Source organism: Pongo abelii, chromosome 16 (genome assembly GCF_028885655.2).
Source record: "Pongo abelii isolate AG06213 chromosome 16, NHGRI_mPonAbe1-v2.0_pri, whole genome shotgun sequence".
NCBI lineage: Eukaryota > Metazoa > Chordata > Mammalia > Primates > Hominidae > Pongo > Pongo abelii.
In genome coordinates this window covers 77,148,192-77,175,261 of record NC_072001.2, presented here as the reverse complement: position 1 = coordinate 77,175,261, position 27,070 = coordinate 77,148,192, and the positions used below count along the sequence as shown (strand labels likewise).

The window sequence follows — 27,070 nt, the reverse complement described above, 5'->3', positions numbered from 1 at the left end:
GAAGCAGATAACATCTTAACTAATTATTTTAGCCCAGGGAGGTATCCCCAAAGCACCTATATTCCAGCAAAATATGAACTGCTTATAAATTAGAAGCAAACACTGCAAGAGGATCACCCATGAATAATGGCGAGCCAGCTGTGCTCACCTTCTGGGTTCATGGAAACTGGTCTCCTTCCCCTCTTTCCAGTGCAACATATAACTGAAGCTTCTTTGTCCCCCGGGCTCACTGCCCCTGCTGTGACTAGGCAGAGGCAGCCTGGGCCAGCCAAAGCCACAACTGTCCTCTGTGGACATGGCTCCATAGTCCTGGGCTCTGTCCTGCAGGTACATCCACCCAATAGGACTTCCCTGGGTCCCTGTATGACCACTGGAAGCCTGGGCTCCCAAAAGGAACCTTCTCATTAAATAGCTCAGATCCAAAATGTTTGAGTTCCTTTCATTGCTCCTCAGTTTCCTGAGCGGGCAACCCATGCCTTTAGGGCTCGTATAAAGATGAAGTGCCACAGTAAAAGTGAAGTTCCTTGTGTAGTGAGGTACAGTATACAGAAATGCTGGACCCCCACTTGCTCCCCTCCCCTCCTGACTCCCTTGGGGCAGACAAGGCTCACTGATGAAAAGGTCAGGGTCCTGGGAGGCTGGGGCACTTGGCCAGGGTCATCAGCTTGCAGACAGCCTAGCTGGCAGCCACAGCTAGGCCGGGTTCTGGGTGACTCCTGGGGACTATCCCAACACTCTACACTTCTGCCTCAGCTCCTTACCTGGCCAGACACTTCTCCTCCGCAGCACAGCGCAGGGAGTACAGGTGGGCTCTCTGCACATAAGTGGATGCTTGCACATAGTTGGGGTCTGGGACCAAGTCAGGGAGACCTGGAGTGGGCAGTGGGAGAGAAGCGGGGAGGGAGGAAGAGCATGACATTGAGAGCGTCAGGTTGGCCACTGCTAATGCCCAGAGACCTCCTCACACCCCAAACATCCTCTCATACCCCAAAACCCTTTGCCATTTTCCTTGGGCGTTGGGTCCTGGGCCCAGGTGTGGGGTCAGGGAAGTCAGGCAGCAAGAGCTTACATCTCGAGCTCTGAGGTGTGGGAGCTGCTAAGACTTCCTGGAAAAGCTTGGACATGAACAAGATCTGGGAGATGGGGCAGGATTTAGAGAACCAGAGAGCAGGAAAGGGTGTCCTTGGCAGGGGGAACAGCACGAACAAAGGCCTGGAGGCAGGAATGAGTGAACCACGTAATTTCCTGACAGAGGCACTCCCTCGAGTCCTTACTCCCCAGGCCTCTGGACAGCAGCCCCCAGACACCCTCCGTTCTTCTCATCCCTGCAGTCAGCATTCTTTGTGAACCACCAAGAGAGCCCTGGGCTTCTGGCCTGGAGTGCGTCCCTGAAGGTTCACGGGCAGAGCCAGGTGGATGCAGGCTGGCAGGAGTCAGGGTGGGCGGGAAGGGATGGGCTAGAAGGAAAACACTTCCCCAGAGCAGGCTGCTGACAGGGCAGGATTCTCAGCCTGGGCACCCAGCCCGACCTTCTCAGGATTCCTTTCTGCCTGGTGCAGAAAGGTACGGGGTCCTCCCCGTACCCCCGTCCCCCATCACCTGCCACCACTTCCTGCCATCAGCCTCCTAGACTTAACCACACCCTCCTCTGTCTGCAACCTCTGGCCACCAACCTGAGGGAGGCCCTGGCTCCCTCCCCTGCAAGGCCTGGGGTCAAGCGCCCAGGGGAAGTCTGGAGGCTGCCCCCGTCCTTGTGGTCCCTTGTTCCCCAGGATGTGCCAGAGCCCGGGGCCTGTCCATCCTGTTCCTGCCCCTCCACCTTCCTCCCTGGGCATGCATTAGTCTGAACAGGAGTTACTAGGAATAAGCAGAAACCAAACTTAGGTGTCCAGACTCCATCCCGCATTGGAATGAAGGAGGAATATCTTAATGTTGGAGTGACGGGGTGTGAGCTGGGGTGGGTGCAGGCAGGGGTAGGTGTGGGCAGGTGGGACTCCAGGGCCCTGGGCTCTATCCCAGCCCAGCCACTGACTTAAAGGGGAGTGGTCCTGGGGCCTCTAATTCCGTCTCCTCTCTGGCCCTAGGGATTCTGTCAGGTAAGTGATAAGATGAGGCTGTAAGCTCCTCTTAGTTTCTTTGAAGTGCTCTGCTCTTGAGGGATTCAGGAAGGGTGAGAGCAGGCAACGTGGGAGGACTTGAGTCCCATGGAGGGATTTCCCACCTCTTTCCTGCTGCCAAGACCCTCTCATCAGCTTTTAGGTCTGGAAGATGAGGCCAAGGAGGGGAAGGCTGGCTTCTAAGCCATCGGCAGAAGTGTCTGCCTCCATGTCCCCCACCCCACACCACCCTGAGTTCCCAGACCCTAGCTTTGCTCTCCCTGGGGCCTGGGCCTCATGGGGGAGCCTGGTCCAGGCAGCCAGGCTGATCTCACCTACTTGGAATGATGAGGAAGCTTGGAGTGCAAGGGTGGGTGAGGATGAGGTGGCTCCTGGCTGGTGGGGGACTCCTTGGCCAGCCTAGGCCCTGTTACTTGAGCCCCTAGGAATGTTTGCAGTCATTTCCCAAGGGACCCATAGGCCCTCAAGCCAGCTGGGAGCTGGTTCTCACTCTCTGGACCCTGGAAGCCTCTGGGGGAGGGGTGAGGACGAGAGGGATGGGCCCCTTCCCCATCACCCAGTGCCTTTCCCTCAGCTGCGTATAGGGTGGGGTAGCTGGGCCTTAAGACTCAGGAGACCCAGCATTTGACATCAGACAGCTTGCTGCCCCCACCCCAGGCCCAGTTTCAAGAAATACTGCACAGATGGCTCCGTAAAGCTTTTCTGGCCTGACCCTTCCTATCTAGGCTATTTCATGAGCTGGCTATGCAACCCAGGGAAGTTGGAGGAGCAGGGAGGAAGAGGCCAGGTGGGGCCAGTGAGGGCCAGTGCTGTTCCTGGCCTGTCCCAGCCCTGACTATGTACACACACTGAGCCCTGTGCCTGATCAGTCTGTGCCCTGACCTTGGTCACAGACTGACCTCTGACCCTGGTCACATTAAGCGCTGACCTTGGTCACACACTGAACCCTGGCCCTGGGCACACCCTGAGCCTTGACCCTGATCACAGTCTGAGTCCCGACGCTGGTCACACACCGAGCTCTGATCCTGGTCACAGACCGAGGTCTGATGCCTATCAGCAATTCTGAATCTCAGTCTCATTTCTGTTTGTCCCCTGATGATGGACTAAAGCTCTTCAGCTAAAGAAAAAAAAAAAAAAGGAATTGCTGTGATATCATCCAGCCTTTCTGATTAAAACTGAGTGGGGTAGGGTTATAAGTGCCAGAGTTATGGAGGAGGGGCATTTGTAGAGTACTGCATGTGGAGAATTGGAAGAGAGACTAAGGACAAACAGCTTGGGGCTGCTGGTCACAATCTGAGCCTTGACCCGCGCCACAGATGATCATCTTCTTCCTCTTACTGTTGAGGAATCTCAGGCTCAGGCAGGGGCCTCTTGTTGCGGGAAGTCTCCCCTGATTGCAATGATATCTCAGACTGCACACAATTCTCCTCTCTCACTACCCCATCTGTATTGATCTACACTTAGATTTCACCATACTAACCTGTGTGTGTCTCCTCCGCTCCAGACGGCATTCTATGGGCAGGCCCTGAGTCCTACTCGCCCTCAGTGGAGCAACTTTTGTTTTGGGGGTGACTGGTCCAAAGCCCCTCAGGCTCTGTCAGGAGAGCCTCTTTAATAACTGTTCTAGGCAACCCAAAGTGTTTTCCATGTCCTGCCCCCAAGACACCAATGCACATAATGTCTTTGGAAGCACCGGAGGAAACTGAGGCTCAGGCCCATAAATCTGCGCAGGGTCACACAGGGAGCTGGGGTACCCCAGGAGGAGATCCTAGGTCTCCTTGCCCTCCCAGGACTCCTCTTGTCACTCTTTTTATAAAAATAAACTTTTTCAGCTATAATCTATACACAGTGAAATGCACAGATTTTAGGTGTACAGTTTGATAAGTTCTAACAAATGTATAAAGCCGTGTGGCTTCCACCACAATCAAGCTGTGGATTGTTTCCAACAAATGTATAAAGCCGTGTGGCTTCCACCACAATCAAGCTGTGGATTGTTTCCGTCACCCTCTGGCCCCTTCCCTGTAAGTCCACTCCCCGCCTCCGCCACCCCAGGCAGCCACTGCTCTGCTTCTAATCATTGTAGATTAGTTATGCCTTTTCTAGAACTTAAATGGAATCACTCTTACCATTATTTTGTAATTTTCTTTGTTCTACATCTCTAACCATCACCGGGGCCTCCTGTGACTCCCCCAACGGCCCCCTCTCTGTGCTCCACCTCTGTCACACCCTCTTGGCCGTGGGGGTGACACAAGAGGCGGCAGCTCGGGGAAGCTGCTGGAAAGGAGCAGCCTCAGGAGTTCAGGCCGGGCCCCCCCGCCTCACCCTCAGGATCCTTGCCGAGGTCCCAGGGAATAGCAGACCCCCTCCCACAGCTGGTATGTTTTTCTAGGAAGGAACAATGGCTCCTTCTCTGGGCAGCTCTCCCAGGGGACATTTCGTCAGCAGCCAGGCCTGCAGGCTTGGGCTCTTGGCCCCTCTGCAGGGCTTGGGGCTGGGGGATAATGTGATGTTGGAAGGGGATAAAGAAGGGTTGATTGAGTTGGGGGCTGGTGGACACGATCAGTGTAGTAGGGAGGCTAGTCTGCAATTTTTGGCTTGTAGGGTACAACAGGCCCCCCAAGCAGAGTGGCCAATGTTGGGTGAAGTCCAGTTACTATCAGACTGTGTGATCAGCCCTCACCTCAAAAAGTATGCATTTTAAAGGAAGATCCTGGACCTGGTGAAGGTACATATCCAGCTCCCCATGCCACTTCCACGTTTTCTTTTTTCTTTGAGACAGGGTCTTGCTCTGTTGTCCAGGCTGGAATGCAGTGGCGTGAACATGGCTAACTGCAGTCTTGATCTCCTGGGCTCAAGTGATCCTCCTGCCTCCGCCTCCCAAAGTCCTGGGATTGCAGGCATGAACCACCGCACCCGGCCAAGTGAGGTCTTTTTGCTTACTCCAAATACAGGGGAAACCATCAGCCCAGGCTGGAGGGCAGTGGTGTGATCTCGGCTCACTGCAACATCCGCTTCCCGGGTTCGAGCGATCCTTCCATCTCAGCTTCCCAAGTAGCTAGGACCACAGGCACATGCCACCATACCTGGCTAATTTTTGTATTTTCAGTAGAGACAGGGTTTCACCGTGTTGGCCAGGCTGGTCTCGAATTCCTGACCTTAGGTGATCTGCCTACCTCAGCCTCCCAAAGTGCTGAGGTTATGGCGTGAGCCACTGCGCCCAGTCCATGTAAACTTTTAAGGTCTATCTAGTTCACTGCCTGTCACTGCTACATAGGATTCCACGATGTGCATCCTCTATGTCCCTTCTAGCTGGCCTCCTGTTCTATCTATCTACCTAGATAGACAGATAGATAGATAGATAGATAGATAGATAGATAGATACAGAGTCTAGCTCTGTTGCCCAGGCTGGAGTGCAATGGTGCCATCTTAGCTCACTGCAACTTCCACCTACCGGGTTCGAGCAATTCTCCTGCCTCAGACTCCCGAGTAGCTGGGATTACAGGTGTGTGCCACCATGCCTGGCTAAATTTTGTATTTTTAGTGGAGATGGGGTTTCACCACGTTGGCCAGGCTGGTCTCGAACTCCTGACCTCAAGTGTTCCACCCGCCTTGGCCTCCCAAAGTGCTGGGATTACAGGTGTGAATGACTGCGCCCAGCCAGCCTCCTGTTTTAGACCCCCAGGTCGCCTCTAACTCCCTGCTCCACAAACATGCTACAGTGAACAGCTGTACGTGTCCCTCCTGGGCCTGGTGAAGATACACAGCCAGCTCCCTGGGTCACCTACAGCCCCACTCAGTCTTCTCCCAAGCCCCCAGCACCACTGGTGGGGGGTAGGCTGGGGCAGGTCTCACCACCCAAAGACTGGGCGGATGGGCTTGCTCAGATTACCCAGGGAAACCCTGGCCGCCATCAATTTCTTGCTCCCAGGAGGGAGACAGGAGCCTGGGGTCTTGCCCTACTGTGTCATAGGCCTTCTGTGTGGCCTTGGGTTGACCCAGCCCCACTTCAGGCTTCATGGTCTCCATTCTTCCACTTCTAATTGTCCTCCACCTGACTCGGGGCCTGAGGCCCTGTGCCGGCCTCTGTGGGCATTCTTCCTCAGATGCAGGCTACACAGAGCCAGGGCCAGGATGGCAGGGATGCTGAGTCACGGGGCGGCGAAGACCCTTGAGATGGCCAAAGCCAGGATGCTTGGCTGGGGAGGAGCTGGGTGCGAGGGAATAGGGTCCCAGGGCCATTCGTTCCACAGGGAGACAGCCAGCCACTGGTGTGGGGTAAGCCTTTTAGCTACAGCAGCCCCTTCAAACCTCCAGGACAGTGAAGACACAGAGCCGAGAAGACAGAACCAATGTTCTATATCCTGGCTCTGCCCCTGGAGCTTCCTCTGTGGGAGTGTGCAGGGGCACAGTAGGAGGAACCTGTCACACTGACTCTTGGGGCCTGTGTGCTCGGGACAAGCCCACCCTGTCCTCCTGCTCAACGCTGGGTCTGGAGCTGCTGACGGCTCCCGTGCCTGCCCTCGGGAACCGGAGGACAAAGACCATCTGCCCCTTCCCTGGTGGGATGCAGCTGGGGCCTTCTCAGTGGGGAGGCTCCAGAGGTGAGTTCACTGTATTGTCCAGTCTCCCCAGTCCCCTTTCTGAGGCTCACTTTCCCCATCCGGATGATGAGGGAGACTGAACTAGCTGGCCCCTGAACACAGGTTGGATAGATCGATAAACACTTGGAGATTAAAATACTTTTTAGGAGCTGTTCAGTTCATTCCCCAGCCTTGGGCAAGAGTCGGAGCCCTCTCACAACCCCTACAGATGATACTTTAGCAGTCAGGAAATTCTCCCACCATCTGACCTAAATCCTTCCTGCTTCATTCGAAATCTGTTCCCTCCTGCCCAGTGGTTCCTGGAGGCTGCTTGGCACCGAGGGCCCTGTGGCTGCCTTCCCATTGCTCGTCCACACCTCACCTGTTTCCCTCTTGGCTTCCCCTTTTTTGTGGGTTCAGTAAACCTTGTCTCTGAAATCTTTCCTCTCCAAGCCTCCTTCTCATGAGGGGCAAATGATGGAAAGTGGAATGCAAAAGAGCCCTAATATCTTGAGCCCAGGGCTGGAGGATAAACAAAGTCCAGCAGGAACTGGTCAGTTGTTTGTGAAATATGTGCTGAGCGGGATGTTTTGGCTAGCACAGCCAGACTCCAGAGGAACCCCTAGGTGGCGGAGAAGCAGAAAGCTCTGCAGAGCAGGGCCTTGAATAAAGATGAGCCAGAGAGGCCTCCAGGGCGGGAGCTGGCTGCCCAATTCCCTAGGAAATGATTATCTCATAATCAGGAAATTAACTTGTCAGCACTGGCCTGGCGGTGCCACACCTGTTTGGTGAGCAGGCAGGCAAGGTGGCTGCAGATTCCACTTTGCCCCATAATGAAGGAGTAATCCAGCTCAAGCCTGAGAGCTAGGACAGCCATCAAGCCAGGCCCAGAGTCTTCAATGGCTCCCCATTGCCCACAGAATCAAGCCCAGAAGTCTCAGAGTGGCAGCTAAAGCCGTCTGTGGTTTGACCTTACATAGCCTTCCAGAACTCTTAATCCTAAGGATCAGTAGGCAGGTCTCTAGCAGCACACCCCAACCTTTTCTACCCCTGACCCCATGGTGCCCTTTTCCTGGAATTCCCAGCTATGCATGTGCATGAGCGTGCAGGTGCACACACACACACACACACACCAGCTCTACCAATGCAGGGGCACACAGTCTTTAGCTCCAAAGCCTACCCTGTCAGTCCTGACCACCCCTCCACCACCACCCCGCACCCTTTTACAGCACTCACCTGTCCACCCCACCAATGGGGAGAGACAGTTAGCAGCAGAAGGGCTTGACTCACAGAAGGGGATTTGTAAGTTGTGCTTGATTGCACCAGCTGCCTGGGAGGCAGGTTGGGCTGAGGCGAAGGCAGAGGAGGCTAACCAATGGGGAGGTCAGCTCCCTGCTCAGAGGCCAAGCCTCTGCTGCCTCTCTGCACACCTAATGCCCATTTCTTCTCAGCGTGAACCCAACCCCTGCCCCTGAGCCCTCTCTGCCCTTGCAGGCCCTGCCTGGTGCCCCCTACCCCACCTCTAGAAGCTTCCCCTGATGCTTCAGTCACTCCAGGGGTTCCCTCCTTGCCCTTTCAGGCCCTGCACAGTGACCTGAAATTTTCATATTTCTTACAAAACTTACTCTGCCCACAGCCTTCCCATCTCAGCTCAAGGCAATTGCATCCTTCCAGCCACACCAGCCATAAACCACTGTGTGATCCCTGACACCTCTCTTTCTTTCATACCCCATATCCAACCCAGCAGAAAATCCCCTCAGCTCTATCTCAAGAACATACCCTAAAGCTGGCTTCCTCCACACTCTTCCTAGTCTCTGGAACAGCCTCCTCTCGGTTTCCCTGGCTGACTCTCCACTGTCCACTCCTGGCACAGCAGTCAGGGGCCCTGTTTAGCAGTCAGGGATCCATGTTTCTGCTCAGTTCAAACTATGAGTAAAAGGGATGCACAGAAAATAAAAGGCAAACCCCTCACAATGGCCGACAAGCTCCCCATGACCCAGACCCCATTTCCTCTCTGACCTGTCCCCTGTTATACCCCCATTTCCACGCCACTCTGTTCTAACCACACTGGAGCACACCTGAAAACCCCAGGGAACTCCTGCCTCAGGGCCTTGCACTGGCTGTCTTCCTATCTGGAATGCTTTTCCTGCAGACAGCTGCACGGCTCACTCATATGCGTCAAGTCTTTGCTCAAATGTCATCTTCATGAGGCGTGACCACCTTTGCAACCTGCCCCTCTCCTACACTCCCGATCTTCCTTACCTATCTCTATTTTTCCACAGCACTTAGTACCTTCTATTTTTTTACATATTTATTATGTTTATACATGAAAATAGAAGATCCACAAGGGCAAGAATTTTGTCTCTTTCTTTTCATGAACGAATACCCAGCTCTAGAATGGTGCCAAGCATACAGTAAGTTGCTCAATAAATATCTGTTAAATGACTATTTCCTCACGAGATGATATCTGCCCTATTTCCTCATGAGATGAGATCTGCCTTCCACAGCCAGGCAAGAGCCCATGAGGGCAGGGGTGAGTGGTATTGTCTTTTGCCTGTACTCAGCTTCTGGCGCACATCTCCCAGGTGCACAGCAGGTGCTGAGAGCTGGTAAAGACAGACGTGGACTTGGGCCACTCTGCACCCCAGGTGTCTGTTTTCTCACTGCCAGGCTGAGACGTCAGTGAGGCCAGGGAGGGGTCTGGGATGCCCCTGAAATTCTCCATGCCCAGCTCAGGGCCTAGCACCTGTATGCCCTTGGCAAGTGTGTAAGCCAATGTCCACACTCCATAAAAGGTCTGGTGGCACTGCCTGTGTGAGCACAGACTTCATTGTCAAGCAGGGTCTGGAATTGATTCCCAAAGTCCTTTCTTTTGCAAGAGGATTTGCTTTGGGTTTGGAAAACCTGTGGTTCCAGCTGGTCCACAAGCAGGGGGAAGGATGGGTTGTCTCCTGAGGTTTGGATGGCAAAGGCCTCTGGGGCTTCGCTTTCCCATCCTGTGTCTCTTCCTGCTTTGGCATTCTGACACCCCCTCCCCATTTCCAAGTGGTACCGCAATGCCCAGTTTCTGGGTGCCCATCAGCAAGAGGGAGAGGGACCCACACCCAACCCTCGCCCTGTGATCATAAGTCCCGACAAAAAGAAGGCCCTTGGTCCAGCTGCCTGTGGAAATGAGGCGGCTAGGTCAGGGCCAGGGGAGGGGCAAGTCCAAACCTCTCTTTCCAGCATCCCAACCCTGACTGCTCTTCTGCAGGAATGCGGGGCACAGCAATTGGAAGCAGGTGTGGGCCGCCTGGGTGGACCCCAGCTCCCTCCCTGTCCCTTTCCTCTCCTGCCCATGTCAGCCACTGTCCTGGGAAGTCTTCCATGTGTTCCCAGCTTAGAAAGGAGGTAGAATTGACTCAGGAGCTACTAGGGAGCTACTGGAGAGGGGTACCCCTTCTGAGACCAGAGGACGCTGCAGTGGGGACCGCTGAGGTTAGGAAGGAGAGAGGACAAAAAGCCAGAGCTCACAGGTCAAGTCTAGCAGTAACCTGGTGCCCACAAAGGCACTAATGGCTCCCAACCCTGCTCTGCCACCATCCCCAGCAACTCTGTGGGGCCTGCAAACTTGAGGCAAAAACCCAAATTTTGTTTTTTTCAGGTGTTTACACCTCAGGGGAACAGTGAACACAGAGACAGGTGACACAGAATATAAAACACCCATCCCTAAGAGACAGAGCAGAATGAGGCCAGGGCCCACTGGATTGGACAGGCAGCCTAGGTCTAAGCTTGGCTACTCATTAACCCTGAGACCTTGGGTGAGTTATTTAATTTCTCCGAGCCTAAGTTTCCTCATCTATAAAATGGAGATGATAATACTATTTATCTCACAAGGCTGTTGTGGGAATTAAATGAGAAAAATAAAATGCTTAGCATAGTGTCTGTTCAATAAATATCAGATATTCTTATTCTTATTATTGAAAACAGGAGCTGTCTCTTCTTGCAGGGATGGTCCAGTTTGAGAGCAGGGGAGAGAGAAGGTGCCTTGCGAGTGGCTGATAAGAGAGGAGACAGGAAGTCTGCCTGGAATGAGGCTGCTTAGGACTCCACTTGTTTGTTCAGACACTGATGACTCTCAAAGGAGAAACAGGGAGGCAGGAGGAGGGCCCAGAATCCTCCGTTTCCACAGCTTGTCTGATCCGACATAGCTTTCTAAGCCTGAAGACTCTTTTTCTTTCTGAAGGAACAATCTGAGACAACTTCAGGGAAGGAAGGAGGGATGCTGATCTGTGATTCTGCCTCCAGGGCAAGTCACTTAACTTCTCAGGGCCTCAGTTTCCTCATCTGCAAAATGGGGATAACAATCCCAGGGTTGTCACAGGGATTAAGTGATTCTAACTGCAAAGCTCCAAGAACAGTGTCTGGCACTTAGTATGCACCATATGAGTGTTTGTTACACAAACGTTCTGGAATCTGCAATGACCATGACCAGGCTACACCCTAACCCCGCACTGGGGAGAGACTCTGCTTCCAAAGTCTTTCACACTCACTGTCCCATCTCACCCTGTCACAACCAGTGCCCAGAATCTAGCAGTCAAATATCTGTTGAATGAATGAATGACCAAATGAATGAGTGAATAAATGAGGTGTACGAGATAAGCAATAATACGTAAATTTTTTTTTAAATGCATGGTTGTTAAGAACTCAGGATAGAGTCACACAGACTCAAATCCTGGTTCCACTACTAAAAGTCAGCAAGTGAGCTTGTCACCATATCTGCAACATGGGACAAATAACAGTACCTGGCTAGGACCTGGGAATTAAAGGAGATGATGTATAATGCACTCAGCAAATGCAAGCATAATTCTTCCTCTGGATGAAGATGGGGGAGGTGAGGACCACAGAGGCAAAGCTGGCAGAGGGGTCCATGCTCACGCCCTGCCCCACCCCGCCCGCAGGCTGAACATGGTGGCATCCTCCTGGGTCATCTCACTGTGATGCAGAGAGCACAGGTTCAGTTTGAATTCAAGCTCGGCTGTACCCTTCTGTGCCACCTCCCTAGGCCTCAGTTTTCTCATCTACACCAGGAGGACCATAATCTGCACCTCATTAGGAGGTTGTGAGGATGAATGAAACTGCACACTGAAGTCACTAAGCCCAGGAAGTGGTCTTCAGCAAATGGCCAAGTTGGTATTATTATCCCTGCCTCTGGGCTCTAACTCTGGAAGCTTGTTGGGTGAAGCCTGCTTTGGTCCTTCCCTGCATCTACTCCAAATTCTGCAGGGGAAGGTGAGTGACCTGGAGGGCAGAGGTGGGCAGGCAGCCTGTGGAGGTGGGGTGGAGCAGGCCCAGGTGAGCTAGGGGCTCAGGCAGGAGAGGCTGTAGCAGGCAGCCAGGGCTGCTCTCAGGGACTGAGGGTCCAGACAGGTCTGGCCTCTTGGGTGCAGGAGGCTGGACAGAGAAGGGGGTACAGAAACACCCTTGCATGTGTCTAGGGAGGTGTAACATCTAGGCCCACGAGAGCATGGTCCCATAGGGGCTGTGGAGGCTTGAGAAAAGGAGGAAGAAAGGACAGGAAGGAGGTGCCTCTAGCTCTGGAGTGCTAGGCTGAGACACTAGATTTTGTCCTAAAGGCCCTGAGGAGCTACAGAATCTTCTTGAGCAGAGGAGTAACCTGGTCAGACTGCAGGGGTTTATCTGCCCCACGTGTAGGACAGACTGAAGAGGGAGAGACTGGGAGCAAGGGACCAGGGAGGAGGCAGCTGCAGTTCTCTCCTGGCCTCTGATTGGCCATGTGAGGTCAGGGGTAGAGGACACATGCCAGGCAAGGCTAGCACAGCCATCCGAGATGCCCTGGGAGGATGCCCAGGGCTGCCTGTTCCATGTTCCTTTCACAGAATTGCCAGAGCCGGTGAGTCAGGCGGGGAGTGGGAGGGTAAGGCCTTGGGAGGGGAGCTTTGGTCTTCTGGGGTTGTTGGGCTTCTTAAGTGGCACTAAGACCCCCAGCTCAGACAAGCTGAAACTCCAGGGAGGCAGGAGCTGAGGCAAGGATCCCAGGAGAGGAGGGCCTGGTTGATGGTAGAGGGAGAGGTCACATCGAGGGAGCCGACACAGTGCAGGAGACCTAGCTGGGCCTGGGAAGTGGCTGGCCACCCTCCAGGCCTCTCTTCAAGGATTTGCTATGAGAGCCAGGCAAAGTATGTGACCCTCTCCGGGCCTCTGTTTCCTCTAGTTTCTTCAGTTTCATGTTTCAGAGTTGGAGAGACTGGTACTGCAGGAAGCCTTGGGCAGTCTCAGTGCCCAGCGTGGGAAGGAAGAGGGCACAGGTACCCGAGGAAGAAACTGGGCTCAGGACAGGCGCTTGGAAACCACCCACCCATGGAGGGAGGTGGGTGGTGCTCACATGTGCTTGGTGTTGTGAGGACACGTCCACGCCCACACACATGCGCAGGCTGCCAGCGCCCAGCCTCAGACCCCTGGGTGTGTGGCCAGGAGGAATGAAGTCAGTCTCGGAGAATCCGCCTTGGGCTCCCACACCAGGCCTGGGGGTCTGATCTCAAGCACAAGGCTTGGCCTTCCCTGGGCTGGGATTTTCCACGGTCTGGCCTAGCAGGGTGGGGAGGGAGGAATAAATGATGGGAGAGACTACTGCTCCCTCTCTGGCCTCTTTGTGAGCCCTAAACTAGCCTGCAACCCCCTCCCCAGCAAAAAACACACTCCCACCCCACACCCTCAATGATCAGGGGAAGGGGCACCTGGATGGTGCTGATGACCATCTCTTGCAGCAATGCTTAGACACTGCTTCCTCTGGAAGTCTCCCTGAGCCCTAGCCCCTGACTGGGAGGGCCTTCCTCTGGGCTCACAAAGCCCCTGGCCCCACCAATGCTTGCCTAATCACAGCACTGAGATGCCCCTCCTGGTAGACTGCCCCAGGGAAGGGCCTGGACTTGATGCATGTGAGCACACTCAGCTTGGCACCTAGGATGCTACCTTCAGGGGAGAAATGTTTTTGACCCAAAATGAACTGTGGGGCTCAGGGGTAGTGGCCAGAGGTCTGCTAAGCACCAAGCACCCCCACTTCAGACATGGCCTTGCCCTCTCCCATTCCCCTCTCAACCAACTGGCTTCCTTAAGAACTAACAGCCCAAAGACAGGCCCTAGAAAACCCACTGACTTGGTGCCCAGATGCCAAGTCCCAGGCATGCCTCTGCCAGTACTGTGGCATTTGAGGACTCAGTTTTCTCTGCCCAGAGGTGGGGCCCATCAGGCTGAGCCTCATGCTGAGGTCTTGCATTCTAAGAAAAGCCACTGCAAAAGTTTAGCACCCTCTAGGTAAAACATCCTATCCCCCAAGGGGCCCTAGAGCAGCTGATGGATGGCTATAACGTGCTCTTCTGCAGGGATGCTGCAAGTACCTGGTAAGGACCAGAGCAGGTGGATGCATCCTTCATCACACCACAGAAGAACCTGCCATCTGATTTTTCCTGAGCTCCTGTAGGTTCTTAAAGTGGGATTCAGCACACAACTCAAAAGCGACACCTTGGATGTGATAGAGTGGGTGTTCCCAGTGGAGACACTCCTATTCCCTAGTCTTGGCCTCCAGCAGTACCCAGGGAGACAGGCACCCCATGAGCAGCAGCCCCTCACTGAGGTCTGCTTGGCTGGAGACAAGGCATCATCCCTCTGCTGACAGAGGCTGAGGAGGAGGCTGGGGCGCTAGCACCTATACTCTGAGGCACTGGAGGGCTCAGTCAGCCCTTACTTGGTGGGCCAGGCACAGCAACCTCAATGGGGAGCAGAGAATTATGGGTAGAGGAAACTGACGACAGCTTGAAAGAGGCAAGGCAGGGTTGGACTGCATAAGTATCGGGGACTGAGTAGAAAACCTTGGCCCAAAAGCTGCCCGTATGGAGACGGTAGCAGGGAGGGGGATTCTAGGACAGCAGAGAATGGCTGATGGCCGTCTAGCACTGGCCAGACCCACCAGTCAGCACTTGTCACAGCAGCCCTGTCTGCTAACAGCATGTGTGGAAGCTGCCTCTCTACTGTGTCCTCATGTGCAGAGGGCTTGGGCCTTCCCAAGAGGAGGACGTATGTTCACCCCCTGAAAAGCCAGAGGGAGTCCTGTCCACAGCTGGGGCTCTCCGCCAGGGCCAGGACTAGGGTGAGGGGAATGAGGCCAGTGAGGTGTTTTTTTGTTTGTTTTTTGTTTTTTTGCTCGGGGTGCAAAATTTTAGGGGGTGCCAAAAAAACTCAGTAACAGAGATAAGTAATATTTAACACAATAGTTTTTAAAATAAAAATTAATGCAAAACTATTGTAACGAACAAAATATCCAAATTTCAAATAAAGACAGGATCCGTGTTGCTGATTTTTCAGTTAGCCTCAGGCTCCAATATGGCTCGGCATACCACTCTTACTGACTCTATTTAAAATTTGGATATTTCCTTTATCACAGGGTTTTTTTTTGCATTAATTTTGACTTTAAAAAAATACATCTCAATATTACTCATCTCAACTACTGGGTTTTTTGGTAGCCCCTGAAATTCTGCACCCAGGCCAGTGCCTGGCTGGTCTTTCTTGCCCCAGCCTTGCAGACTCCCCCGAGGAAGTCTGGACTCCTGCCTGGAGCACACGCTCCCCTCTAACCTCCTGCGCACTCAGGCCAAGCTCACACATGCCCAGTAATGGGCAACCTGCCACACCTCCAGGGGCATCCCTTAAGGCCTTTCTGGTCCTGAAGACTCAGGTTTCTGATGCTCCTTGCCTCACCCTGTGAGCTGGCATAGAACATCTCTAAGGGGGGAAGAAGATGCCCTCATTGAAATGAGGGAGAAGGTGGATGAGGGGCTCCTTCCTTTTGTCCTCAGATGACCCAAGCCAAGTGCAGAAGGCGCGCCTCCTCCCAAAGCTCGGCTAGTCCCTCCACCAAAGCCAGGATCAGAGCCCATACCTGCCTGGCCAACCCCTGGCACTGATGATGCCTGGGTGCAGGTTAAGCTGGGAGGTGAGATGCCAGTGGGGTGCTGTTGGCTGGGTCGGGGGAAGTCGGGAGGGGGCGCTGCTCGGTGCTTAGCAGCTCAGGGGAGGCCTCCGGGAAGTTCTGAGGAGGGGCCCGGGGCCCGGAGCAGTTTCCAGTGGCCAGGGGCACGCGCGGCCGGAGGGGCGTCGGGGGCGGTACTCACCGCGGCCGTTCTGGTTGGGCCGGTACACGCTGCCCACGCTGAGGCGGCCCTGCTGCGCGCCGTTCCGTTCCCCACCCGGCGGGGGCGTGTCGGAGCTGCGCACGGGCAGGTAGGGCGGCTCCAGCGCGCGCGGCGGCCCGTACGCCTCGGGCGGCGGGTTGGCGTAGGGCGGGTACCAGCTCAGGCGTGGGTCTCCGCCGTAGGCCTGCGCCGCCTCGGGGCCGGGGTCATGGTAGGCCTGCTCGAAGCCGGGGGTGCCCTCGCTGTACAGGCTGTGCGAGTAGCGGCGGTCCAGGCCGTCGGGGGGCGGCGGCGGCGGCGGCGGCGGCGCGTAGGGCCTCTCGGGTGCGGGGTAGAAGCCCTGCGGCGGGTACTCGGGCAGCTCTTCGCCGCCGCCGTACTCCTCGTAGCGCGCCCGGGGCTGGTAGGGGTAGATGACCCCCGCCGAGGCCACGGCCGCCGCCCCCGCGCCCATGCCGCCGCCCGCGGGCCGGTAGTACACGAAACCCTGGTCGTAGGTCCGCGACGCGGGGTCGTAGTTCTCGTACTGGCTGACGAAGGGCGCCTGCGGGTAGGGGAACTGCTGCGGGTAGGAGGGCTGCTGGCGGTAGGTGCTGGCGAAGGCCGAAGCCGAGACCGAGGAGGCGGAGCCCCCGTGCCGTTGCTGGGAGACGGAGGTGCGGGCCCGGGCTATGCCTGTGCTGTCCCCGACGGCCACCTCGCGCCAGTTGTCGGGCACCTGGCCAAAGCCGAATGGGTGCCGCGCCTGGCCGCGCACGGTGTCCGAGCCCACGCGCCCTGGCAGGGGCAGGGACGGCGCCTGCCGACGCCGGGGGTTCCCGTGACCGCGCCGCTGCTGGGCCTGGGGCGCGCCGGCCAGCAGCACCCGGGAGCTACCCTCGGAGCGCTGAGACCCGGCCGGCACGTACTCTGAGCCCGAGTTGAGCAAGCTGTACACCTGCCCGTTGTTCTCCCACTGGATCAGCTGCCGCCAGCGGGCGGGGTCCGAGCCCTGCCCGGGCTGCGCCTGCTGCCCGTGCACTAGCACGCACAGGCAGGCGCCCCACACCAGGGCCCCCAGCTGCCGGCTGCCTCGGGCCAGAGCCATGGTGACCCCTCTGCAGAGGCCTGGTGGACAGAGAGGCTCTCAGGAGTGGCCCCCTGGGCGTGCTTCTCTTCCCACGGCCTCGAGGACAGGAAGGCTCCTTGCTTGCCCCAGCTCTAGCTTCGTCCATGCTGGCCTTGTCCCGAGCGGGACGGCTCCTCCGATGACAGCATTTCGAGGCCAAGGGGTCAGGGCAGGGCAGGGGCGGTGCCCAGGGCTGCACGAGGCTCTCCGCAGGGCACCGGGCGGGCAGGACCGCCTGTGGGCCTTACATGGCCAGCCCCTCACTGGCTGGCCGCTCGGCTGGCGCTTTCCCACTCTGAATGAATAAGCAACAGGCTGGGAGCGTCGGGAGGCTTCGGCCTCCTGGTCCGCCTGCTGGGGCCTCCTCCGCGGGGCCCTATGGCCCGCCGGCTTTTAGCTATGCGCCGGTCCCACAGTTGCAGTGCTCCCTCAGTCCCTGGAGTTCCCAGCCAAGCCACAGACCTGCCTCTAAGGAAGGGAATCGAGAAGGGAGTAGGAGGGGACCTCTGGGGACTCGGGCCTGGTAAGTGGGGCTCTGGCAGGCAGAACGGGGCTGGGGTGTCAGCACCACCCCGCCCATTCCTCTCTGCTTTGGTCACAGCATCCCTGGTCTCCACCTTGCTCACTGGCTTCTCGTTTGGGCTGGAATGGGCCTCTGACTTCTGTCTGCCCCAGCCTCCTTCCCGTACTCCCGGGTTCTCCCTTTTCCTTGTTCCCTAAAGCCAGTGCTAATGAAGACACACCCTCTTTGTATGTTCCTTCCACCATTATCCCACACCATCAATAGGAAGAAAAAAAAAAGACACACCCTCTTTGTTGGTGGGCCTCCTCGGGGAGATGCTGAACAGGGACCACTCTCTAATTCCAGGCCCCAGGTGCACTGCAGCTCTTGGGCCTGCGTAGAGAGGCACTGGAGCTGCAGCTTTTCCCTCGTGGCACACCTCAGGAGCTTACTTTCCCAGTCTGAAGAGTGGGGTGTATCCCTGAGCTGAATAGCACTTGTGAGATCCTGGGAGAGATCAACTTCCCAGACATCAGGTATGGTTTCTGTCCTACATCTCTTGGCTGTGCATAGCCTGGGAATAACTTGAGTGTACACATGGATAAAATGAAACTGGGGGCTGTCTTTGACATGGGACAGGGGTCACTGGGAGGCAGAGAAGCCTGTAAGCATTGAACAACAGAAGAGGGTTCCGGAGAACTGGCCTGGTCCTGTTGCTGTGTGGCTCGGTCCCTTACTCTATCTGATCCAGTTGCCACAGCTTACCAATGGAAGATTAGGCCAGATGGCTCCTGAGAGTGCTTTGGGAGATTCTCTGTTCCTTCTGGGAATGGCAGGGATAGGAGGGGGTCCCAGAAGTTTGAACACTTTGGCATCCAAGAAATCACACTCCAAATACTGCTCTTCTGGCCTCCCCTGGGCTGCCTTCTCCAACTGTGTTCCTGGGAACCGAAGGGCAGAAATTGCCCTCTTGGACTTATAAACAAGGTATGAAGGACCTGTCCTTAATTTGGCCCCTGTATATTTCTTCTTATTTTGGAAATGCCTGGAGCCCACCTAGAGAGGAGGCAACTAGAGTGGACATTCTTTGGGAACTGTAGACCTCCCAACCCCATCCTTGCCAGGCAGCATTTGTTTACCCATTGCACTGTTCTTCAGGACTGAGGCTTGGACTCCGGCATGTCTCTACCCTTTAAATGCCCGGAATCCAGCCCAGAGGTAGGAGGCTTCCAATACCTCCTGGCAAGCAACTTGTCAACGCTGACACCTCAGCTCCCCAGCACGGGGTTTCCATCTCAGACTCCAGACAAGATTCCTCCGAAGAGCCACTGGTGTGACTGACACCAAGCAAGATGCTGAGGCAGGGCTTACTGAGGGCCGGGACCTGGAGAGTTAAGCCTTCCCTCCCTCCTGCTTGCCCCCTGCAGTGTTGGCCTCAGCTGCTTGGAATCCCTGGGGTCCTGTAGGGCCCTCCCGCCAGCCAGATGGGCAGCTGCAGCAGCAGAGGAGGGGGAGAAGTGGAAACAGGCCTCAGGGTACCCCTAGGCAGGGAGGGAAGGGAAGAGGAGTGGAGGGAGGACAGAGGATGGCTGTGAGGAAGGGAACTCAGTTGCCCTAAAGTGAAGGCAGGACCCCTCGCCTTGACTCAGACAGCAGGGCAGGGGCTGCCTCAAGGCTTTGGGTGTGGGGGGATCAGGGCACAGGCCATTCCACTCAGCGGGCCTCAGAGCCAGCTCTTGGCGTGAAACCTTACCCGATGCTGGCTCCTGCTCCTTTCTCTTTTTTTCTTAATAAGGTCGAATCAGAGTGAGTCAGAGGAGCCAAGTTTCCTGTTAGGCTCTATTTGAATAAACTCTGCTCTGAACATAGCTTGGGCCTCTGCACAGACTCCCCTGGCCAGGACTGCGCTCCTGCCAGCCATCCCTGCGGAGATGGAGACCCGGGGGTCCACACCATGACTTGAGCTGGGGACCTGGCCTGGTCCAGCCACTCCCCAGGGAAGCTTTTTAAGCTCTCAGAGCTTCAGAGTCCTGTCTGTGACCTGGGGGTAATCATACCTTTCTTGTGGCATATTTGAGAGGATGGAATGAGAGGATTATGAAAAGTCCCCAGCACAGAGCCAGACATGTGGCCACTATTTTCCTTCTTTCCTCTTGACTTGTGAGAGAAGGGAGGGGTTTATCTCTTGGGGTTGACCCCCACCCCTACTTCCTCTGTGTTTCCTGTTTTTATCTGTCTTCAGCATCTTTCCTTGCCCAGGGTGAACCTTGTGCAGGGGGGCCAGAGATGGCCCCTCCACCAGAGCTGTCCTCTCCCTTCCTCTCTACTCCCTCCTTCTGACCTCATTCTGCTTGGGGTTAGGTCTCCTGCAGTGGCTGACAGGCCCAGCAGCTCTGTGAGCCCAGGGGAGCCTGCCTACCATCACCTCTCCTCATGCTGGGCAAGGCCTTGCCTCGGTGGCTGGAGGTGTCCTGGCATCCTTAGGTTGAAACCTGCAGGGTGGGGTCCTAAAAGAGACCTGGGCAGGCTATGGAGGGTGCAGAGCTGGGGTCAAATGAGGGCGTGGACTCCAAGGCTGAGCTGAGCCAGAGCTGTCTGGGGGGAAGGGCAGCTTCTCTCTCCGCCTGTCCCTACAGGCTGGGATTCACACCCACATTTTTAAGACCCAGGCATGTGCTTGAGGCTTGTTGCCAGTTCCTGGCACTAGGAACCGGTGTCAGGGGACCCTCGGAGGGGTGGCGATAGAAGGATGAAAGAGCCTGTTGATTGCGCATGACTTTAGTAAGCCCCTGCCGCGTGCTCAGCTCTGTGTTGCTGGGGCTCCCGCGGAGCAGCCAGGGTCCTGTGACCCTGTCGTGGAAGGCTGGATTCTGGAAAGTCCATGGGGGAACCAGGAAGCAGCAGGCCTGACCAGCAGCGGGTCTGGGGAGCAGAGAGGGGTCAGGAGCTGTGGGATTCCTCACTTGCTTTGCAGAGGGAAGTACTAGGAGGCCCATGGTGGGTCGGAATTTTCTGTGATAGTGGGGATGTCATGAGGGAAGGCCCCAGAGCACCCAAACCCTCCATCTTCCAGGCTGCGCTGTAGATGGGTTTGGGGCAGCACTGGGAATCCAAGACCCAACCCAGGCAGCTGCTGCCTCTGGAAAGCGGGCTGGAGGAAGTGCTGAGTGAGGAGGCTGGGCGAGCTGGCACAGAAAGCGCTGACTCTGCAGGGAGAGGACCACCGACTGACCACTGCCAGCTGGGCCCCGTGCCTCCCCCTCCCCCGCAGCCACATCTGGCGCAATGGTGGGGCGGGGGACCCAGTCCCCAGGGCCGAGGTAGCCGAGGAGGGGGCCTGAGGAGGGGGCCAGAGCCGTGGGTTTGGAAGTGTTTCTTCAGGGCTGGAACTCCACTCTGGAAGTGGGGGAGGTGAGGTCAGAGCCTTTTCGAGGGACTAATGGGGTTGGGGGTGGAAGGAACCCACCCTTCTCTAGGACCCAGGGGAATTCCGTGGCTCTGGCTACTTCCCAGTCGTTTTTCCTCCCAGCTCTCTGGGTCCCCTCCCCCACGGCTCCCAGGGGATTTGGAAATAACCAAGCTGATACAGTACTCTGGGCATTCAGGTTGGGCTCTGTGGAAGCGGGAAGCCCCCTCGGCCCCTTAGAGCTTCTCCCCTCTCTGACTTTCACCCCTCCCCAGAGTCTGGGGCAAGCAGGCTCCTGTCTCTACCTCCACCTCCAGCCCCAACCCCTATCCAACCCGGGGGACCTGAGCCCAGAGTCAGTGGGGACAGGGGCTCTAGGACCAGCTGGGGAGAGAGATCTTCTCCCAGGGACCTGCCTTGGCGGGGGGGATTCTGCATAGTTGTCTGGGGACTTCTGGGTGGGAGGGCCCTGAGCTGGCATGCCGTGGGGGTAAGAGGGCAACTGTCCCCTGCCCCAGGGAGAGAACTGGCAAAACCAAGCAGGGCGCCAGGCCCTTGGGACACAGTCCAGCAGAGACCTGCAAATCTAGGAAGGAAACTAAGGCAGGAACCCCTGGTTCTCTCTACTAACATCCTGACAAGGTTAAGGGAGGGCTTGCGCTCTCTCTCTCTCTCCTTTTCTTTTTGTCTGTATATTTAACTTTCACGGGGATCTCTCTGGGTTTCTCTAGCTTTTTCTTTGTTTGTTTTTGTTTTTTTAAAAAAAGCATAGTCTTGCTTTGTTCCCCCAGCTGGAGTGCAGTGGATTCACAGCAGCCTTGAACTCCTGGGCTCAAGCCATCCTCCTGCCTCAGCGTCTGGGACCACAGGTGCACACGACCATGACCGGCTTTCTATAGCTTTTAAATTTTCTGCAGTAACCTCCCTCCATCTTATTCGTTCATTTTCTGTCTGTGGCCAAGTCTGTGATTTGCAGCCTCCATCTGTCTCCATCTGTTTCTGTTCTTCCTCAACTCTCTTTCACACTCCCTCCCGTCATCTCTATCTGCTGATGCTTCTCCCAGTGAACGATTCCTTCATTCATCCACTCACTCACTCACTCAGCATGTTCCCTGGGTATCTGTGGAATACCAGGCCCTGTGCTGACTGGAGTCATCACAGAGAGCAGCCAGACCTGCCAAGTCTCCAGTGGGTGCCCAGGCTGGTGGGAGTGTATAAGTGATAGTCCTGGGTGGAGGTGAAGACATGGCACTGACTCTCTGTGACCTTTGGGAGGCATTTCTATTTCAGTCTCCATGTCTGTCTCTCTGTCTGCCCATTTACCCATCCATCTCTGTCTGTCAGTGACTCAGTCCTTGGTTCACCTTCATGAGGTGGCTTTTTTTGTGCTTTCTCAGAGTTTACTCATTTCCCCCTGGTAGGGTTTGGTAGTGGAGCTGGAGAAGGGGAGGTGGTGTGGGGTGAGAGTGGCTGTGGTGATGGAAGTGACAGAGGTATTCCAACCAGAGGGGCTCCATCTTGAATGGGGCCTGGGTAAAATGAGCCTGAGACTTGCTGGGCTGCATTCCCAGGAGGCTAGGCCTTGGTAGTTACAGGATGAGACAGGAGGCCCAAGATACAGGTCACAAGCACTCCACTGATAAAACAGAATGCAATTTAAAAAAAAAAAAGCCAGCTGGCCGGGCACAGTGGCTCATACCTGTAATCCCAGCACTGTGGGAGGCCGAGACGGGCAGATCACCTGAGTTCAGGAGTTCAAGACCAGCCTGGCCATGGTAAAACTCTGTCTCTACTAGAAATTAAAAAATTAGCCAGGCGTGGTGGTGCACACCTATAATCCCAGCTACTTGGGAGGCTGAGGCAGGAGAATCACTTGAACCCAGGAGGCAGAGGTTGCAGTGAGCCGAGATCGCATCATTGCACTCCAGCCTGGGCAACAAGAGCGAAACTCTTGTCTCAAAAAAATAAAAAATAAAAAGGCAGCCCATGCTAAGATGGTGATGATCATGACCTCTGGTTGTCCTCACTCCCCATTGTACGCTACTATATCACATTAGCATGCTAAAAGACACTCCCGTCAATGCATGACAGTTTACAAATGCCATGGGAACATCCGGAAGTTACCCTATATGAGCTAAAAGGAAGGGGAACACTCAGTTCTGGGAACTCCCTACCTTTTGCCCAGAAAACTCATGAATAATCTACCCCTTCTTTAATAGACAATCAAAAGATAATCATAGATGACTGCTAACCAGCAGCCATCGGGGCTGTTCTGCTTATGGAGTCACCATTCATTTATTCCTTCACTTTCTTAATAAACTTGCTTTCACTTTACTCTGTGGACTTGCCCCATAATCTTTCTTGTGTGAGATCTAAGAAGCCTCTCTTGGGGCCTGGATCGGAACCCCTTTCCTGTAACAGAAGGAGCAGGCCCTTGGGGCCAGTGGAGACTAGTTTTGCCCAGCTGGGGTCTAGAAAGGAAAGGGCCACAGGGTGATGAAAGATGAGATATCAGCAATCTCTCCCTTAAGTTTTTTTGTAATACAATTTTTAATCTCAGATTACAAAAGAAATAGGTCAATTATAGGAAATTTAGAATACAGAGTAAAAGAGAAAAAGTAATTCATTCTGTAACCTGGAGAAAAACCATTGTTTTAGGCTCCACCCCCCCCCTCATTTAAAAAAACAATTAGGATCATAGTGCCTATGTCATTTTACAAGCTGCTTTGTTTGTGTAATAACTGTTGATGAACATTTCCTTGTATCAAGGTAACTGCTGTTTCAATGTTCATGTTGATCACAGGAGCTCCTGCCTGCCTAGATGAAGAGGAGGTCAAGACTTTGTCCCCCACTCCCCAAGATACCCCCTCTGTTCCAGAGCGGTGGGTCCCTCCCCTGTTAGGACCTTGTCTCCCTCAGGACTGGACCTGGATCCTGGGCCTGCAGTCAGATTGCCAGTCTCACTTAGAGGTGGTAATGTCAACCCACTGGTTGGAATGGGAAGGTGGGGTGTGGGGTCGGGGAGTACCTTCATTTCTATCTGCCCAGGAGGCCAGCCACTTCCTGCATAGCATTTCCTTCCTGCAGGATGGGAAGGACCAGGCTTTCTCAGACCACAGAATCTTGAGAGCCATTTCCACGTGGAGCAAGTGGTGGCTACCAGCCTTGGGTCTACATAACTAGGGCCTCATCCCTGACCCAAGAATCCTGCTCCCCAGCCTTCTTGTGTCCCTGTAGGAGGAGAAACACCTGGCAACTTAAATTTTTAAAAATAACTTTTTTTGGTTTTTTTGAGACAGAGTCTTGCTCTGTCTCCCAGGCTAGAGTGCAGTGGTGCGATCTCAGCTCACTGCAAGCTCCGCCTCCCGGGTTCATGCCATTCTCCTGCCTCAGCCTCCCAAGTAGCTGGGACTACAGGCACCCGCCATCATGCATGGCTAATTTTTTTGTATTTTTTTTAGGTGAGACGGGATTTCACCATGTTAGCCAGGATGGTCTCAATCTCCTGACCTCGTGATCTGCCCACCTCGGCCTCCCAAAGTGCTGGGATTACAGGCATGAGCCACCGTGCCCGGCCAAAAATAACTTTTAAAAACATGAGTATAGCATACACACACACAAAAGTCCACAGATCCTAAGTGTACCACTTGATGAATGATCCCAATGTGAGCACACCTCTGGATTACCACCTGGATCAAGAAATAGGACATCACAGCAGCTGGCAGCTTCCAAGGAGAAGCTCCGGAAACTTCTGCCTGTCTCAGCACCTGGCTGGATCGGAAACGAGTTTTCTTTAACCAGATTTTTAATGACTGACTTATGTGGACAAATAATAACTGAATGAATCACCTCCTTTGTTGATTTTTTGGGTACTTTATTTGCTATTATAAATGATGCTGTAATAAGCACCCTTGAAGAAATATTCATGTCTGCCTCTGCTGTGTAGCAGGTCACAGTGCCTGGGTTTGGTTCTAGCCCTCATTTGTGAACTGTGTGACTCACCATGCCTTTTTTCTTTCTGTAAGACGGGAATAATGGTAAGAATTTAAATGGGGGTAATATGGAGCACGTTTAGTTCAGAGCCCGGTGTGTACAAGCACTCAATAAGTATTGGTGATTATTAGACCTTTAGATTAATTTATTAGAAGTTGGATTTCTGGTGAAAGGTTTTGAGTGTTTTTAAGGCTTTGGCACAGAATACCCAGCTGGTCCCAGAAAGGTGGTTCCCATTTACCTGCCCGAAGTGCCTTCACCCTTACTGATACTGGGTACTGTTTTCTAAAAGAACATTAAAAGTTGGATAGGTTAAAAACAAGTGAATACATTTTTTTAGTTGCATATTTTTGGTTACCCGTGAGAGTGAACATGTTGCCTTGTGTTTGCTGACCTCCTAAATGGTCTATTTGCTCCTACCTTTGTACCCCAAAAGTCTGCTCTCAAGACAGTAGCCAGAATGATCCTTTTTGAGACATAAGTCAAAATTTCACTCTTCGGCTTAAAGCTCTGCAATGGTTCTCAGGTTAAAAGCCAAAGTCCTGTTCAAGGCCTCCAGGGTCCTCACCACTTGGTCCCTTGCTCTTTCTGTTCTAGCCAACTTGGCCTTCTCCTGCCCCTCCGCCGCACCATGGCAATTTCCCCTGCTCTGTGTGGTCAACTACCTGAATCTGTTCAAAGCTTTGCTCAGATGTCTCCTTCCTGATGAGACCTCCCCAGCCCCTGAGCTCCCCATGCCTCACTCCTGATCGCCTTACTTAACTCTTCTTTTTCTTTTTTGCCAATAGTACTTATCACCGTCTAAAATACTTCATAATTGTTTATTGTTTGCCTCTCTCCAATAGAATGTAAGCTCCTTGGGGAAGGGACCTTTGTCCTTTGTCTTGTTCACTGCTGTGTCCCATGTGTAAACTTGTCTGGCACAGAAGAGGTGCTCGATAAATATTTGTTGAGTGAATGAATTGTAAATTTTCTGTTCATATTCTTTGACTATTTTCTACTGTAATGTTCATCTTTTTAGTATTGGTTTATAAGATGTATATTTAGCACCTTTTCATATATCACTCTTTGTCACATATTATACAACTAATTTGTCATTTCCATCAATTTTTAAAATTCTTGATGCTTCATTTTTAAGCTGTCAGATTATTAATCTTTTCTTTATGGCCTTGGACTTTATTGTTGCATAACCGCTGCCTTCACCAGGAACATATAAATTTTCAATTAAATGTTCTTCTGAGATTATGATTTCATTTCACTTTTTATATTAAACACTTTATTTTATCTTCATGTGTGGTGAGAGGTAAGAACATAACTTTAAAGCAAATTAACCAACTATCCCCAAATGAATTATAAACAAATTAATCATTTTCCAATGATCTGAAAGGCCATTTTATCATACATTAAATATTTTTGTGTGTTTGACTGGGTTTACCATTCTGTTCTGTTGGCCTGTCACATCATTCTTACATTGGTATTTGTTGCCCTATTTTAATGATTGTAACTTTTTAATAAGGGTTAATGACTGAGAATACAAGTCCCATTGTTTTTTTTTATTATTTTTATTATTATTTTTTTGAGACAGGGTCTCACTCTGTCACCCAGGCTGGAGTATAGTAGCACTATCTCGGCTCATTGCAACCTCTGCCTCTCTGGTTCAAGTGATTCTCCCACCTCAACCTCCTGAGTAGCTGGGAGTACAGATGCGTGCCACCACACCCAGCTAATTCTTGTATTTTTAGTAAAGACAGGGTTTCACCACGTTGGCCAGGCTGGTCTTGAACTCCTGGCCTCAAGTGATTCACCTGCCTCAGCCTCCCAAACTGCTGGGATTACAGGTGTGACTCATCACACCCGGCCCATTTTTTTCTTCTGAGGTGTTCTTTGTGGTCATTCATATATTCTTTAAGACAAAGTCTAAACTTTTTTTTTTCTGCCAAGATAAACCAGCAAACAAATCCCACTGGACATTGCAAGTGGATTAGTTTTGTAGATTAATTTAGTGATAATCAACTTCTTTGCACCATTGAGTGCTTCTGTCCAGGAACGTGGCATATCTTTCTATTATTAAGGTCTTTTTTATTATAGGTCTTTAGGGAAGCTTTATTTTATAGATGAATGTAGTGTGTTTGGTGCTTATTTTCATAAAATAAAGCAATGACATCTGTGGCAAGCA

The 27,070-nt window shown here is 53.6% G+C and overlaps 1 protein-coding gene and 1 long non-coding RNA gene across 9 annotated transcripts in view; one reads left to right on the top strand and one right to left on the bottom strand.

Moving 5' to 3' along the window:
• LOXL1 (lysyl oxidase like 1) overlaps window positions 1–17,501 on the bottom strand; it is a 25,919-nt gene extending 8,418 nt beyond the window's left edge. Inside the window, exons 1-2 of the mRNA XM_009250012.4 lie at window positions 15,865–17,501; window positions 762–870 (exon numbers count right to left, since the gene is read on the bottom strand). Of these exons, the coding sequence (XP_009248287.4) occupies window positions 762–870; window positions 15,865–16,972 (1,217 nt within the window). The 5' untranslated portion in view covers window positions 16,973–17,501. The remainder of the gene's footprint in view (window positions 1–761; window positions 871–15,864) is intronic.
• Window positions 15,865–27,070, top strand: LOC129050502 (uncharacterized). Of its 8 annotated transcripts, none has more exons than XR_008514177.2 (5): window positions 15,866–15,973; window positions 17,862–18,031; window positions 21,693–21,770; window positions 23,705–23,871; window positions 24,363–27,070. It is a non-coding gene; the product is annotated as an uncharacterized LOC129050502 (long non-coding RNA). The 8 variants fall into 8 exon arrangements; XR_008514183.2 differs by having other exon boundaries at window positions 23,705–23,874; XR_010137183.1 differs by lacking the exon at window positions 15,866–15,973 and adding an exon at window positions 17,405–17,516.